Source organism: Macaca thibetana, chromosome 1 (assembly GCF_024542745.1).
Source record: "Macaca thibetana thibetana isolate TM-01 chromosome 1, ASM2454274v1, whole genome shotgun sequence".
Lineage (NCBI taxonomy): Eukaryota > Metazoa > Chordata > Mammalia > Primates > Cercopithecidae > Macaca > Macaca thibetana.
The window spans coordinates 48877199-48895010 of record NC_065578.1 but is presented as its reverse complement, the minus strand read 5'-3'; the positions used below and the strand labels follow the sequence as shown (position 1 = coordinate 48895010).

Here is a 17812-nt window from a genome sequence, read left to right as displayed (position 1 = left end):
TAAAATGGGGATAGTAATGGTCCCTACCTCATAGGAGTTGTGAGGATCAAATATGTTAGTTCGTTTAACATTTAGCACAGTATGTGGCATGTAGAAATGCTCAGAAAACTTTAATTTTCTATCAAAACTTAATATTCATATAAATTATATATGTTAATTTCAAGTAGTGTTCATAGTAATTGGCATAGAAATAAATTTTCATATTTCTATTAATATGATTCTAACTTTATAGTTGAGGAAACAGATGTTGGAAGAGGTTAAGTGAATTGTCTATAAAGTTGCTTAGTTAGTTCCAGAACTAAAACTAAACTAGCTCTTCTGACTCCAAATTCAGTACCATTGTGTAACAAATATCTTGCCTCTCTAACATAAGGCTTAGTAAACATTTTTTATTATAGTAGTTGAAAGAAACAATTTAATTCAGAAACTTTACCTAACATAAGGCTTAGTAAACATTTTTTTATGCTAGTTGAAAGAAACAATTTAATTCATAAATCTTGAGAATTCTGAATATAATGGAAACTAGAAAAATAAACATTAAAGTCTTTGGTCACTATGTTTGTACTTTCATATCAATGCAAAATTTTAAATATATGTATACTTAACTAGAGGTGACTGTCCTCCAGTCTGGCTTCTCAGGCCTCATTTTAATAAGAACAGATATAAGCAATCCTAAGGCTAATTAATACAGTTTGAGACGAAATGTATCTTGTCATTGTCACTGTCTGATCAGTCTTAGAATCAGGCAGCCAAATAATGTTACAGCAGAAAATACCTTAGAGGTTATGTAAATTGATATTCTCATTTTTCAGATGATGCTCAGAGAGTAAATATCTTGCCCATTGCTTGTCACACAGTGTGTCAATTGGACTAAAATCCAGGATTCCTGGGCTAATACTTTGTCTATTATAGCATAATTGGTGCTCAGAAAAACAGGTGACATGCCAACAGAACTAGTGAAAGAAGTAATTCAAAACTTTGGTGTTGTATAAGGTTAAAGTTTATTTTTGATTGTTCTTTTGGAGGTATACACACTAGAGCTCATTTTAAAGCAGTATATTGCTGTGTTCTTCTAGAGCAATACAATACTAACTTTCCACTCAATTGCTTTGTTGCTGTCTGTAGTCATCTTCACTCTTCTCTAGCTGTGGATCATCTGGTTTGCGAATTCACCAGACTCTGCTTTACTTAATCCCATTCTGTTATTAACATTTTTGGTAATTCACTGCTCATTAGACTATCAGTGAGAAATAGGAGAGACAATATGGAAAATGTAGATAACACCTAAGTTTACATATTTTCTACATAACTGTTAGTTCTGTTGATGGAGAAAATGGAAATTAAGTTTCATGATTGTGTTATTCTTATGTAGCAATTACTTCTCTCTCTCTATATATAAAAACCTTACTCTATATATATTTTTAATATATTTTGATAGAAGTTTAGGATATAAGAAGCTCAGTACAAACCATATATGCCTGTTGTAAAAATTAAATAAGATCCAATGTAGTTTGTATACTATAAAGCTTAATACAAAATACATAAGGTATTATCATCCTCACTTTTCTAAGTAAGAAACCAAAGTTTGCGATTCTTCTCTTGGTTTATAGGGGCGTACCACAGGCTTTATATAATATTATGATCTGTAAAAGACACCTGTAGCACAAAAGGATCTGGGTTAGAAGGGCCAGACAGAGAAGCTTGCACCACAGCCTGGCCTAGCTGAAAGCTTTTCTTACTCTGGGCTGCATTCAGACTTGGCAGCCCTATGGATTGTGAACACTGAACCTTCAAGTACTGAATGTTGACAAATGCCACTGTCAGAGAGCATAATATTTAAATGTGTGTACCATTGAGCTGCATGAACTTCTATTAAAACACAGTTCTCTTAATTTTTATTACCAGGTAACCTGGGCCGGGTGGACCAGATCTCTGAGTTTGAGTATGATCTGTTCATTAGGCCGGACACCTGTAATCCACGATTCCGAGTCTGGTTCAACTTTACTGTTGAAAATGTGAAAGAATCACAGGTGAGGGAAATAGTGGATACCTTCAGAGTGGTTTTGGTAAGACTATTACGCTTTTGTCTTCTTTTAGGAATATCAAAATAATGACTATATTAAGAATATATTCTTGTTTATCCACAGCAATGATACAGTTTTGGTTCAAGAGATACAGAGAAATAGGTACAATATGCTGACTTTTGTTATATGATGGTTATTAAATAATACAAATATTTCATCTGAGAATAAAGCGTTCCTTACTGATTGAAGCATTAGCATGATATGTTAGGATTCCTTGAGGGACACTATATGGAAACACTGGAAGAGACTTGCTGATGTGTTTACAAAGGGTATTGTTCTCTATTTTCTCTTCTTTATAAAGATCTGTGAGAAACATTTCTCACAAGTCTCAGTTTCAGAAGGATAGCTTTTCTTCCGTACAACAGAGTGTTTATATCTTTAAAACAATATGATTCGTGTAACTGATCCTATTTTCTCTTTGCTTTGGCTGCTGGGAAACTTGGAACCATATTTACAGCCCTCTCTAGTGATTCTGGAAAATATTTTTGCTTGTGTTTCTGTGTACTGACTTTCCTTTTACAGGTTAAATATACCTCATCTTAAATGCATGGGACCAGAAGTGTTTCAGGTTTTTTTTCAGATTTTGAAATATTTGCATAAATAATACATACTGAGATATCTTGGGGAGGGTACCCAAGTCTGCACATGAAATTCATTTATGTTTCATATACATCTTATATACATAGCCTGGAAGTAATTTTATACAATATTTCGAATAATTTTGTCCATGAAAAACTATTATTTTCTATTTGTGGCATCATTTCAGTGCTCAAAAAGTTTTGGATTTTGGAGCATTTTAGATTTTCGATTTTCAGATTAGGGATGCTCAACTTGTAGTTCGAATGTATTAATCTGCTTTTAACCACAATTTCTTCAGCTACATTTTTTTAATAGTGCACGTTTTTATAATACTTTGAAATCCTATTTTTCATGAGAGAGTATTGATGAAAATAAAGAGAACTAAAAACGTATGCTTTGAATAAACATTAATAAAACTCAGATTGTAAGATGTCAGTTATTATTCTGTTATATTGAGACAACTGATCATGAAAGACTCTGCAGATTGTTTTAAGCAGATGAAAACATAGTCCTGCAATCCAACATCTACCTTCTTACTTTATGTTGTGTTTTGCTAGCATATTTGGGGAAAAGTAGGGAGTTTAGCTTCTCCTGAGTCAATCCATTCTGCTTGTTCTATCCCCTGGTTTTGTGCTTCTCATCATTTTATCTCAACTGCAACTTGACTTGGGTGTCAGACAGTGGCCAGTGTCTAGAATTTAGGGACTCTGAGCCTTCTTCTATACAATATTATTCCTGGCATGCTAGCTTCAGTAAAAAGGGGGTGCAAATACAACCACTTTACTTTTATAGTTTAATTTTGTAAAACACCATGGACACAAGACTGAGTGTATGCAATATTTACTAAAGTTTAGGGGCTAACAGGAGGGAATAAAATCTAGGGAAGAGCCCTGAACACTATTTACTAAATCTGACTTGTCTCAGAATTTTAGGACAAGGGGAGAAAAAGTTACACTACACACAGAGAGCCTCTTAAGGACAAACTTTAGTTCCTAGCTTTGCTTTTTGGTTTTATTTACTCTCCTATGGCAGAGTTCCCTTTTCAGTTTTTCACAGTAACAGTAGGCATTCTCTTTCTCCCGATCTTAGGAAAACCCTCTCTTTACCTACAGGGGTTCATCTGATTGTAGGATTGTCCTACTTGTTACACTAAGATAATCAATAATCCTTAAAGTATATTTTCCAAAGTCTGTGTTACTGAATCTAGAGAGTGTAATCCACAATAGGAGGCTTCAGTCATATGTACTAGACTGAGTCTTTCACTCCAAATTTGGGACGCCTATGAGGTTTTCTTCATTACCTTTCTCATTCTTTTGTTAATATTCCTATCTCATATCAGCAACTTATGGTTGTCACAAACACATACCTCTGGAAAACAAACATAATTCTGAAGCAGTGTAGTAAATTCATATGAAGGAAGGAAAACATTTTATTAAAAGCAATGTAATCTGCCATGATTTCTAAATTCATAAAAGGAATTATTCTTTTCCTCTTTTTTTTTCATAGCACATCCCTCAGCTTGCCTGCTGGATCCAGGAACCCACTAACTCTTAAGAAGTGGGGCCAATTACTTTTCAAACAAGAGAATCATCTATCCTCATTATGTTCTTTGCTAAATAGAGATTTAGCAGAAGCTCTGAAATTATACTGTGTCTTTAACTCTGGGTCACATTAAATTCCTGGCCCCATTCTTCTTTCACTTTAGTGTCTATAAAGTTTATCTTTATACAGCTTATACAAGGAGGAGTAGAGGGGTGAGATGATAAGAGAGTTAGGAAAAAATGTGTTCCTTCAGTTAAACTACTTGAGATAGCCTTTTGGACAACCTTCTCATACAATGTTCTTTGCTCTTCTAGTTTGTTTACGAGGATGTTGTTTTTGTTGTTCAAAATGTCTCTGCCAGAGTGTTATAACTTACTTATTACATGTTAAAGCCATACAGCCTCTTTTGCAATCTTATCTATCAATTAATTAAGCAAGTAACATGAATGTTTTTTAAAGGGTTCTTCTTATAAGACAGTTGGGTCTGTTTTGTGGATGCATATTTATTAAAGTTGAAGAGACCAATATTTTCCCTGTCTCTGGATTCTGTCTGAGTATAAGGTGCTGTCCTATCCTTGTTCCAATTAGAAATCATGAACATGTTTATCTGGTTTCCTGGAGCCTGATGCTTTTATCAGCCTCTTTCTGTAGGCCATTGCCTCATCAGCTGTAATCACATTATGGATATCTGTCTCAAGAAGGCATAGAGATCTGCAGGAAAGATACGATATATATCTCTAGCTCACAGGATATTTGTTTTCATGGTAGTCTACATTAAAGAAAATAGTTTTACTATGAAGTTTGACTTGTAAGGTCTGTTTTTATAGCATCTCTTTCTATAATCTTTTTTTTCATCTCTCTAATTTCCGTTAAAATGAGACCTGCGTAAGTGTAGTCTAGTCAAGAACGTTATTTAGGTCTTGGTACTACTAGCAGGCAAAAAAATATGTATGTATTAGTCATCACAGGCTGACTCCATTAAATAAATTTTAAAAATTGCAACATCAAATATATTGTATAAACAGGTCTAGCTTTTGCATTATATTTCTTGATGTTTCCAGGAAATAATAAAAGCTCGCCACATATGGTGTTGTATCCCAGGACTGATATATTAACCCCTGAAAGTAGTTGCTAAAGAGTGCATTCGCAAGAATCGGTGAAAACTAAATGTCCAAATTCCTTTATGGAAAGGTGATTTTCTCTCTAAAAAACTGATATTAAATATTCTTAGTGGAAATTTATTAATGCAGCTGAGAGCACTTGTGTGATATGAAAGCAGATCTTCCTATTTAAATATGCTAAAAGTTCAGCCAATAAGAGAAAATAAAATGATACGCTTGGATTGATTAAGCTCTATTTCTTTTTTGTATTTTTTTTTTATCTTTTTGAAGTTATTTTTCCCATCTTTATTGTAAAAATAGTCAAGGCAGAATGTAGTAAATCTGGGAAATATAATTATTTGAAGCAGAGAAAAAGCATCCCCCCCCCACACACAAATTGCAATTTTACTAACTAGAAGCAAATACTGTTAATATTTTTGGCATATTTATTTCTAAACTTATTTATTTTCTATCTTGGAGCATAATTAAATTTGTACTGTATATGCATTTTCATGTTTTGCTTCTAAAGAACCTAAATATTATCACAGGCAATTTTCTGTTATCAAAAGTTTGATAAATTGGCTATAAAATATTAATAGCTCTTTACTATTATACAATTTTATTATTCTTGGTCATAAAGATTGTTTTCCATTTGTTGTTGTTTTAAGTAATAATGTAGTGAACATCTTGATGCAGGAAATGTTACCCAAATTTTATTTTGCTTCCTTAGGATAAATTCTTATGAGCGGAACTTACAGGCAAAGGGATATGAATATTTTAAAGACTCTTTACACATATATCTAAATTGTTGCCAGAAAGTTTACACTATTTTGCTGTCCTATCAGCAGTGAATAAAGTTCCTTTATTTGAATTTCTTGCTTTGTTTTATAAACTCCAGTGTTCAGAAATCCATGATAAATTGTTACTTTTTCCTCACTTGTTTTGAAACTCCACACAGATAAATGGGATATGATGCAATGTCTCAGGCCTCTAGTCATAAATTAATTGCATTCCAGCAATAACATGAGACATCAAAACAGATAGAGTTATTATTTTGACTCCTTTTCTCAATTCATCAATCCTGTTTTACCTGGGAGTGCCAACAGATTGTCGTCTGATGAATGTAATAGGAGAATCTTTAAAAAGAAGTGTTGTTTAACAATATAGTATTTCTTGGATTATTAGAAATAATGTAGTTTAAATATACACATGCACACATACACACTTTTATATAGATGTGTTTAGATTTTCCTTTAAGATTCTAAAAGTTTGCTGCCTTTTTTTTTTTTTTTTTTGAGACAGAGCCTTGCTCTATCGCCCAGGCTGGAGTGCAGTGGTATGATCTCAGCTCGCTGCAAGCTCCACCTCCCAGGTTCACGCCATTCTCCTGCCTCAGCCTCCTGAGCAACTCTGACCACAGGTGCCCGCCACCATGCCTGACTAATTTTTTGTGTTTTTAGTAGAGACAGGGTTTCACCGTGCTAGCCAGGATGGTCTCGATCTCCTGACCACGTGATCCGCCTGCCTCGGCCTCCCAAAGTGCTGGGATTACAGGTGTGAGTCACTATGTCTAGCCAGTTTGCTGCTTCTTTAGTCTCCATCCTGGAGAATTCAGGCTCTGAAATTTCATCCTAGTCATGGCCAAAATCAGCAGTCCACAAAGGTAGCATATCGCAGTGCAATTAGCACAGACAATGGATTTAAACCAATTTGGGTTTATGTTTCTGACTCTTATGAGCTGTTTTACCCGTGATCAGTTTAAATAATCTCTTGGTACCTCAGTTTTCTCATCTGTAAAATGAAAGTAATAATACTAATTCATAGGGGTCTTATGAAAATTAAACAAGACAATGTTAAGTAAAGAGACTACTGATATGGTTTGGTTGTGTCCCCACCCAGAGCTCATCTTGATTCCCACGTGTTGTGGAAGGGACCTGGTGAAAGATAATCATGGGGGCAGGTCTTTCCTATGTTGTTCTCATGACAGTGACTAAGTCTCACGAGATCTGATGATTATATAAAGGGGAGTTTATTAAGTATTAACTCACACAATCACAAGGTCCCACCATAGTCCATCTGCAGGCTGAGGAGCAAGGAAAGCCAGTCTGAGTTCCAAAACTGAAGAACTTGGAGTCCGATGTTCGAGGGCAGGAAGTATCCAGCAAGGGAGAAAGATGCAAGCTGGGAGACTAGTCCAGTCTCTCTTTTAAATTTTTTCTGCCTGCTTATATTCTAGTTGTGCTAGCAGCTGATTAGATTGTGCCCACACAGATTAAGGGTGGGTCTGCCTTTCCCAGCCCACTGATTCAAATGTTAATCTCCTTTGACAACAAACTCACAGACACACCCAAGATTAATACTTTGTATCCTTCAAACATAGTGTTTGGTAGACAATAGGGACTCAATACTTGATGGCTATTGTTTTTATTAAAACACCCCAACAGTATCCTGTCTGTCATGGTGGCCAACATGAAAATGCAGAGGACCATTGTCATCCACCAGGACTATCTCCACTACATCCACAAGTACAATCCTACAAGAAGCACCCCAAGAACATGTCTGCACACCTGTCCCTCTGTTTCAGGTCAGCAACATCATCATGGTGGATAAGCACTAGCCCTTGAGGAAGATAGTGCACTTCAACATTCTCAAGGTCACCAAGGCCACCACCACCAAGAAGCAATTTCAGAAGTTCTGAGACTGGACATCTGCCCAGACCTCAGAATGAAGTAAAGTTGCTTTCTCATTCAAACTATACCAACAACAGCAGCAAGAACAAAAACTACTACCACAGCAGATTTCTACTAGAAAACTGCTACTAAAACAGGTTTTTTGCCCTTATTCCTTTCCGTCGTCCCTCTTCTCGTGTTTATTCTTCACCTCTTCCTCCACCTTCTTTCAAAACCTGTTATTGATGCTCATCATCATCATGATCATTAAGCAAAATGTACTAGTTAAGAATACAAACTTTTCGTTAGACATGCATTCCAGGCCTATCTCTTCCACTTACTGCCTCTGTGACCTTGAGAAAGTCATTGAACTATTTGTCCATTTAAATTATTAATTTCTATATTTATTCAGTGGGGTTAGTAGTACCTAATAGAGTTGATGTAAGAAACACATGGGATGATGCAGATAAAACACTAAATTTAATGCCTGGTGCACAGGAACTGTGCAGCAAGTGTTATCTATTAATATTACTATACTTATAATACTACTAGGAAATATAACACAGGTTCTCATTTTCTCTGTCATTCAACTTATTATATTAATAGCTAAAATTTACGGAACACTTCAATGTCATAAGTACTGTTCTAAGCCCTTTATATTAATTAATTCATTTATTCCTCAAAGCAATTCTTTGAAGTAAGTACCATTATTAGTATTCTCACTCCTATTTTACAATTGAAGAAGCTGAAAGGAACTGAGACAAAGAAAGGATGAATAACTTGCTGAAGATCATACAATTAGTAAGTGGTATATACAGGATTTGTGCCTAAGTAGTCACTGTAGAAATGCTCACTGTAGTAAATTTGGAAAATATAGCTAAGTGTTGAAAGCAAGCAAGAAAAAAACTCAAACACATAATCCTCCTACCTAAATGGAATGATTGTGAACCTTTTAACATATAGGCATATTTCAGAGATATTGTGGGTTTGGTTCCAGATCACAGCAATGAAATGAGTATCACAATAAAGTGAGTCATATGAATTTTTTGGTTCCCTGGTGCATATAAAAGTTATGCTCACTATATTATAAAATGTGCAATAGCATTATGTATAAAATCCATGTATACACCTTAATTAAGAAATACTTTATTGCAAAAAAAAAAAAAAGCTAATATTCATCTGAGGCTTCAGTGAGTCTTAATCTTTTTGGCTGGTGGAGGGTCTTGCCTTGATGTTCATGGCTGCTGACCCATCAGGGTGCTATCACTGAAGGTTGGGGTGGCTGTCACAATTTCTTAAAATAAGACAGCAATGAGGTATACCACATCAGTTGACTTCATCAATTAACTCATGAAGATTTTTCTGTAGCAGGTGAAGCTGTCTGATAGCATTTTACTCACAGTAGAACTTCTTTCAAAATTGGAGTCAGTCCTCTCAAATCATGAAAAGTAACCCCATTTACAGTAGTCAAAAAGAAAATTAAATACCTAGGAATTAACTTAACCAAAGGACTGAAAGCTCTTGTTTATAGAAGACTATAAAATATTGATCAAAGAAATCAAAGAGGACACAAAAAAAGGAAAGATACTCCATGTTCATGGATTAGAAGAATCAACATTATTAAAATGTCCATACTACCCAAAGCAGTCTATAGATTGAATGTAATCTCTATCAAAATACCAATGACATTCTTCACAGAAATAGAAAAAAATCCTAAAATTTACATAGAGCCACAATAGACCCAGAAGAACCAAAGCTATCACGAGCAAAAAGAACAAAACTGGAGGAATCACATTACTTGACTTCAAATTATACTACAGAGCCATAGTAAACAAAGCAGCATGGTACTGGCATAAAAGCAGGCACATAGACCAATGGAACAGAATAGAGAACTCAGAAATGAATCCATATTATCTACAGTGAACTCATTTTTGACACAAGTGCCAAGAATATACATTGGGGAAAGGACAGTCACTTTTATAAATGCTGCTAGGAAAACTGGATATCTACATGCAGAAGAATGAAACTAGGCTCCTGTTTCTCACCATCTACAAAGTTAAATTAAAAGAGATTAATGATTTAAATCTGAGACTTCAAACTATGAAACTACTAAAAGAAAACATCAGGGAAACTCTCCAGGACATTGGTGTGGGCAAAGATTATTTGAGTAGTACTCCACAAACATAGACAACCAAAGCAAAAATGGACAAATGGGATTATATCAAGTTAAAAAGCTTCTGCACAACAGAGAAAGCAATGAACAAAGTGAAAAATGACTCACACAATAGGAGAAAATATTTGCAAACTCTACCCACCTGACAAGGGATTAATAATCAGAATATATAAGGAACTCAAGTAATAGGAAAAAAATCAAGTAATATGATTTAAAAATGGATAAAAGTTCTGAACAGACATTTCTCAAAAGAAGACATACAAATGGTAAACAGGTATATGGAAAGGTGCTCAACATCAGTGATCATCAGAGAAATGCAAATCAAAACTACAATTAGATATCATTTCATCTCAGTTAAAATAGCTTATAGCCAAAAGACAGGCAATAATGAATGCTGGTGAGGATATGGAAAAAAGGAAACCCTCATACACTGTGAGTGGGCATGTAAATTAACACAGCCACTATGGAGAACAGTTTTAGAGCTTTTTCAAAAATCAGTAGAGCTACCATATGATCCAAAAATCTTACTGCTAGTTATATACCCATGAAAGGAAATCAGTATATCAAAGATATATTTACAATGTCATGTTTATTGCAGCACTATTCACCATAGGCAAGATTTGGAAGTAACTCAAGTGTCTGTCAATAGATGAATAGATAAAGAAAAATTGTATACATACACAATGGAGTACTATTCAGCCATAAAAAAGAACGAGATCCTTTCATTGGCAACAACATGGATGGAATTGGAGGCCATTATGTTAAGTGAAACAAGCCCTGCACAGAAAAACAGATTTTACATGCTCTCTCTTTTTGTGGTAGCTAAAATTAGCTAAACGCTAAAAATTAAAACAATTTAACTCATGGAGGTGGAGAGTAGAAGGATGGTTACCAGAGGCTGGGAATGGTAGTGGCATGATTGTGGTGGGGAGGGTGTGGAAATGGGTATAATAATAGTTAGAAAGGATGAATAAGACCTAGTATTTGCTGGCACAACAGAGTGTCTATAGTCAATAATAATTTAATTGTACATTTAAAATAATATAGTATAATTGGATTGTTTATAAGACAAAGGATAAATACCCTGATGTGATTATTACACATTGTATCCCTTTATCAAAATATCTCCTGTACCTTATAAACATATATACCTACTATGTACCCATAAAAAGTAAAAATAGAAAACATTCAGAGGAAAGCGTTGTATTCAATATGTAGAAGATATGGTTAGCTTAACGAATTTGCATAGGTACTTTATTATTTCAGTTTTAGTGTAAGTGCGGCAAACATGAACATACTTGTATTCTTTTTTTTTTTTATTTTTTTTTTTAAGATAGGCTTTCACTCTGTCATCCAGGCTGGAGTGCAGTGGCATGATCTTAGCTCACTGCAACCTCTGCCTTCTGGGTTCACGCAATCCTCCTACATTAGCCTCCTGAGTAGCTGATACTACTACAGGTGCGCGCCACCATGCTGGACTACTTTTTTGTATTTTTGTAGAGATGAGGTTTCACTGTGTTGCCCAGGCTGGTCTTGAACTCCTGATCTCAAGTGATCTGTCCCCCTCGGCCTCCTAAAGTGCTGGGATTACAGACATGAACCATTGTGCTCCGTCCATATTTTTATTCTTTCAAGTCGGTGTCTATTGTTTTACAGAGATAACTTTAAGTTTCTGGGGATTGATAATAAACCTAGTAACTATTCCCATTATTAAGTTCATGTTACAAATGACAAAATCAAATTTGTTTCCTTACTTTACCACTTTTAAAGTCATTTCCTGAGTTCATCTGTGCCTTTCTATCTCTGCTACAACCATTCAAGTTTAATCTATTTACATATATTGTTTGAACTATGGCAGTTGTCTTCCAACTGGTTTTGTCCAGGGTCTCATTCTATGTAAGTTCATCCTTCACACTGAAGCTGGAGCATTATATGTAAAGTGCAAATTTAACCTTGCCACTCCACTGCTAAATGCATTAAATACCCTTCTATTACCTTTAGGGTAAAGTCCAAAACTTCTTAGCCTGGCATGTGGTACCATTCATGGTCTAGTTCTTATCTAGTTTGCTTTTGACTTACATAGTTATTGGCCTTCTTGTAGTTCCCTACAGTGACCATATTGTTTCATACTTTCATAAATTTTGCTGTATTTTTCCTGTAATGCCATTCTAACATTTGTTCATTTGGATTAAGCCCAAGCTTTGGAGTCAGACTGCCAGGGTTGGTATTCTACTTCAACTATTTACTGTGTCACCTGGGCAAATTATTTTATACTCCCTCTGTTTCAGTTTCCTACCTACCTGAGGTAATATATGCAAAACAATTGCAGTTTTGCCTAACATATAGAAAGCTTTCCATAAATGCTACTTTCTTATTATTTATATTCAATAAATACTTATTATGTATGCCAGATACTATTCTAGGCATTCAGGAATCAGTTGAATAAGACAGATAAGGTTCTTCTGTTCTGGGGAAGCTTATTTTCTATTATGTGAATAAAGACAATAGATAGGAGCAAGTAAACAAAGAATTTTTAGGAAGTGGCAAATCCTACCATAATTTATTTATCCACTTAAGGGATTATGTAGATGTTTTCAGCTTTTGTGATTATGAATTGGCTTTGATTATTACTGACTTTGTTTCATGGGTTGATTTCAGGGGGCCAAGGCTCAGGTCAGCATTCCTGGGCTGCATGCTCTAACCCTGAGGGGCTGGAAGTAGGCCAGTGACTTTGTTCTCTGGCTCCTCAAGGTTAAGCACCTACTGTGCTGGAGGAGCTGAAGTGTTCCCCATCCAATGGCAACAACATTCCCATGGAGGATGCTGGCAAAAGAACTTCAATGGGACCGTAGCGGGGGTCCTCATTAGAGAACCCAGAAATAAAGCCACATATCTATAACCATCTGATCTTCAACAAAGATGACAATAACAGCCACTGGGGATAGTACTCTCTGTTCAATAAATGGTGTTGGGATAACTGTCTAGCCATCTGCAGAAGATTTAAACTATACCCCTTCCTTTCACCATATGTAAAAATCAACTCAAAATAGATTAAGCACTTAAATGTACAACCTAAGACTATAAAAATCCTAGATGGAAACCTAGGAAATACCATTCTGGATATAGACCATGGTAAAGATTTTATTAACAAATACTCCAAAAGCAATTGCAACCAAAACAAAAATTGACAAATGGGACCTAGTTAAACTAAAGAACTTCTGCATAGCAAAATAAACCATCAACAGAGTAAACAACCAACAGAATGGAAGAAAATATTTGCAAACTATGCGCTTGACAGAAGTCTAAATTCCAGAATCTGTAAAGAACTTAAATCAACAAACAAAGAACAAAGAAACTGATTAAAACATGAGCAAAGAACATGAAAAGACACTTCTCAAAAGAAGACATACAAAGGGCCAACAAGCATATGAAAAAATGCTCAACATCCTTGTTCATTAGAGAAATGCACCTTGAAACTACTATGAGATATTATCTCACCCCAGTCAGAATGGCTACTATTAAAAAGTCAAAACATAACAGATGCTGGCAAGTTTATGGAGAAAAGGAGCGCTTATACATTGCAGGTGATAATGTAAGTTAGATCAGCCATTGTGGAAAGCAGTTTGAAGATTTCTCAAAGAACTTGAAACAGAGCTACCATTTGACCCAGCAATTCCCTTACTGGTTACATACCCAAAGGACACATGCCATAAAGACACATGCACACATATGTTCATTGCAACACTGTTCACAATGGCAAAGACATGGAATCAACCTAGATGCCCATCAGTGGTGAACTGAAAACAACTGTGAATCGAAGAAAATGTGGTATGTATACACCATGGACTACTCTGCAGCCATAAGAAAGAATGAAAGCATGTCCTTTGCAGCAACATGGGTGTATCCTAAGTGAATTAACATGGGGACAGAAAACAACGTACCACGTGTTCTCGCTTACAATTGGGAGCTAAACATTGAATACCTGTGGACACAAAAAAGGGAGCAATAGGCACCAGGGCCTACTTGCGGGTGGAAGGTGGGAGGAGAGTGAGGTTCAAAAAACTACCCATTGAGTAGTATGGTTACTACTTACATGATGAAATAATTTGTATATGAAATCCCAGCCACATGCGATGTATCCATGTAACAAACCTGCACATGTACCCCTAGAACCTAAAATAAAAGTTAAAAGGAAAAAATAAAAATGAAAGTTTATCACTTTTAATTGGGCTGGGTGTCAGGAAATAGATAAAAGTAGGTTTTAAAGAGAGCACAATACTTGATCCAATCCTTAAAGCTGCCTTAATAGAAAAAACTCATCTTAGTCAAATAAATATCATAAACCTTTTATGACAGCCAAACTTCAATTTAATCATGAAATGAGTGGTAAAAACAATTAAATCATATAATGCTGTCAATTTATATAAAGCAAAGCATATCTTTGCATTTTCATTAAGATTATAGAGTTGGCCTTAGAATGGGGTAGTTGTATTTCACCTTTTATTGTGCTTTAACATTAACATTGAATGATGTGACATGACATGGTTACTTGTTTATGAAGAAAACTAATATGAGCTTCACATTGAGGAATTTCATGCTGAATTTTCTTTTACCCTTGGTGTGTGGTTTTTTAACTGCTGAACAATTAAAAAAGACCCAAATTTAGACTGGAAACTTATTGTGACATAAACTTATAAATATTGCTGTTGCAATATAAATAAAACACAGATGTAGAAAGTGAAAAAGATCTTTATGCAAATGAAACTGGGTACCAGAAACAGAACATCTTAGACTAGATGAATCTGAAAGCTATGGGTTTTTGGCTGATCTACTGCCAAAAAAATGAGAGATTGATATTTAAATTTTATGTAAAATTTTCTGGGTTTTCTAAGTCTTGCTTTGGCAGAACAAAAACAATAAAATCAAGAGGAAAAGGCACTGAAACTTTATAGACTTTGGTTTGCTGAATATATGGGAAAACCTTGAGAGTCTAACCAGAAAAACCGACAGAGGCTCTTATTATGCCCCATTATTAATCTAGAATGGTTAAATCCACTTGTAGCCTGACCTACTCTGGCACTCACCTTTGAATTTTAGCTAACTTTCTTATGCCATTCTGCAGGATGATAAACTAAATGCTGATTATTCCTCAGTCTTGAACTTTAGTTTCACTGCAATGTAATTCATCTTTCTAGTAGCCTACCAAACACTTCCACATCAGTATTGAACAGCAAATTTTCATCAAGGGTGTATCCTCTTTTTACAGTCCTATTTTTAACTTATTGTACCATTTGTTGTCTACTTAATTACTAAAACTAAAAATTTGGGATTCATTCTTGATGATTCATTCATTATTCATGCTGTTTCCTCATTTGGAAAGTCTTTCTGTATTTCTCACTTTGCCTAGCTCACGAAACCTTTTAGATATGGATGAAGTCTCTTTCCTTCTAGGAAGCTTCTCCTTACTTCCAGACTATTCTCCCACAGCTTCCATTGCTGATGCTAACATCGTATGGTTATCATACGATGTTACAATTGATGTGTTGTATGTTCCTTTCTCCGCTGGATTTTTAGCTACCTTCTATTAGAGACTGAGACTTAATGATTTCTTATTTAAATTTATATGAAATAGAGCTTCTTGTGAGGACTGAAATAGCTAGCACTGAGATATAATGAGTGTCCGTGGCTATTAGCTACTATTATTACTTACTATTATCTTGGTTTCTGCAGTACTTAATATGATATATGCCCTTAAAAAATGGATATGTTGATAAAAACAAGTGTGTTTAACCTTTATCTCTGTGATGACAGCCTGGTACAGACTCCTTTTGGACATCAAGACTCTGCTTTTTTAGGGGTAACGAGATTTTCTTCCCAGGCTGATACAATTCTCTAGCCAGTGCCTTTTTTTGCCTGAATTTGTGCCTGAACCGAGGCTTGCTAAATATGTTTTTTTTTTTTTTAATTGAAAATGCACCTAGTGACCTTGAACTAATAAATCATGCTTCTAGTGAACTTCTAAATTAGCAGTAAAGTGGATGGCCAGTTAGTGATAATCCAGAGCAAACATCAGTCTAAGACCTGGGGTAAGTTTTAGAACTCAGCATAGACATTGTGAAGTAGAACCTTTCTCTGAGCCCCTTGACTGTGTTAGGTATCTCATTGTGTCTCTTCAATCATATCTTCTTCAATCATAGCACTTAATATACCATGATGAAATTTTCTTTCTCTGCTCTGAGAGTATGAGGGTAAAATTTGTCTTTTTCATTTTGTCTTCCTAGGACAGGCCCAGCTACGTAATTTGTGAAGCCCAGTGAAAAATGAAAATGCAGAAACCCTTGTTAAATAATATGAAGAATTTCAAAATGGTGACATCAAAAGATTAAATCAAATGTGGGCCCTACTGAGTGTGGAGCCCTGTGCAACTGCACAGGTCACACACCCATGAAGTTGGTCCTGCCCTAGGGCCTTCTTCTGGTATGAAGTAGTAGGTTTGATAGATAAATGAATAGATACTAATATGTAAGGTATTGAAAAATTTGTGATGAGTGGGCAATAACAGTGACCTACATTGGATAAGCATCAAAAGTGAGAGGCCAATATTTTTCAATAGTAGATAGAACTTGTGCACACAATCATTAATGAGAGTTAGTAATTTATTAACTTTATGTTATATATATATATTTTTTTGAGGTGGGAGGGGGGACAGAGTCTCACTGTTTCGCCAGGCTGGAGTGCAGTGGCATGATCTCGGCTCACTGCAACCTCCACCTCCCAGATTCAAGTGATTCTCCTGCCTCAGCCTCCTGTACCTGGAACTACAAGTGTGTGCCACCACACCCAGGTAATTTTTGTATTTTTAATAGAGACAGAGTGTCACCATGTTGGCCAGGATGGTCTTGATCTCTTGACCTCATGACCCTCCCACCTTGGCCTCCCATAGTGCTGGGATTACAGGCATGAGCCATCACACCCTGCCTATATGTTTTTTAATCAAGGAAAGTAATCTGGACTCTTAAATTAATAGATAATTACATTAAATTCTTAATTCCCAATTTATTTTTTAAAGAAATAGTTTGCTGTACTTTTTTAGTAGGCAGAGGCCAAGGTAGGAGAAAGCCACTTTCTTTCTTGATTTAAATAAAATTGCAGCTTAATGGTAGGCACAATCTTTTCACCATCACATATTTCCAGAAAATTGTAGAGAAAAACTTCCATATTAAAAAGGCATGGCATTTACTCTTTAACTTTGCAAAGCCCATGGCCAACACAAAAGTACTTATAATGCAGAGGTGAATAAAGGATCTCTCACAGAAGTTTATAGATAGATTATTATAGAAACAGCATAATTTCCTTAATTTGCAATGTAAAAACACTGTTTTATGACTTTCTGCTGTGAAATCAGAGAGGATGGAATTATAGCTCCAGAAAGATGTAGTAGACATATTTTTTCCTAGTTTTCCTAGTAAATGCAATTAAAACCCTGGACATTGTATATAAAACATAAGAAGACTCTGAAAGGTGGAGTAAAGAAGGCAGACCATCTAGGGACTTGAGGACTTGCAAAACAATGTAACGCTAGAGTGCTATCACTGGAAGCCTAGGGGGGAGACTGAATGATCACCTCCACCTCATAGTAACATGGTCCCTTCATCCCTCTGGTAT

The 17812-nt window shown here is 35.5% G+C and overlaps 1 protein-coding gene across 6 annotated transcripts in view; it reads left to right on the top strand.

Annotated features, from left to right (window-relative positions):
- The window catches only part of AGBL4 (AGBL carboxypeptidase 4), a 1466214-nt gene that overhangs the window by 331150 nt on the left and 1117252 nt on the right, over positions 1-17812 (top strand). For 4 of the 6 annotated variants that reach the window (XM_050802234.1, XM_050802256.1, XM_050802226.1 and 1 more), the window contains one exon: positions 1906-2066. In XM_050802234.1, coding sequence (XP_050658191.1) covers positions 1906-2066 — 161 coding nt within the window. The remainder of the gene's footprint in view (positions 1-1905; positions 2067-17812) is intronic. The other 2 variants (XM_050802249.1, XM_050802265.1) reach the window with 1 other exon arrangement.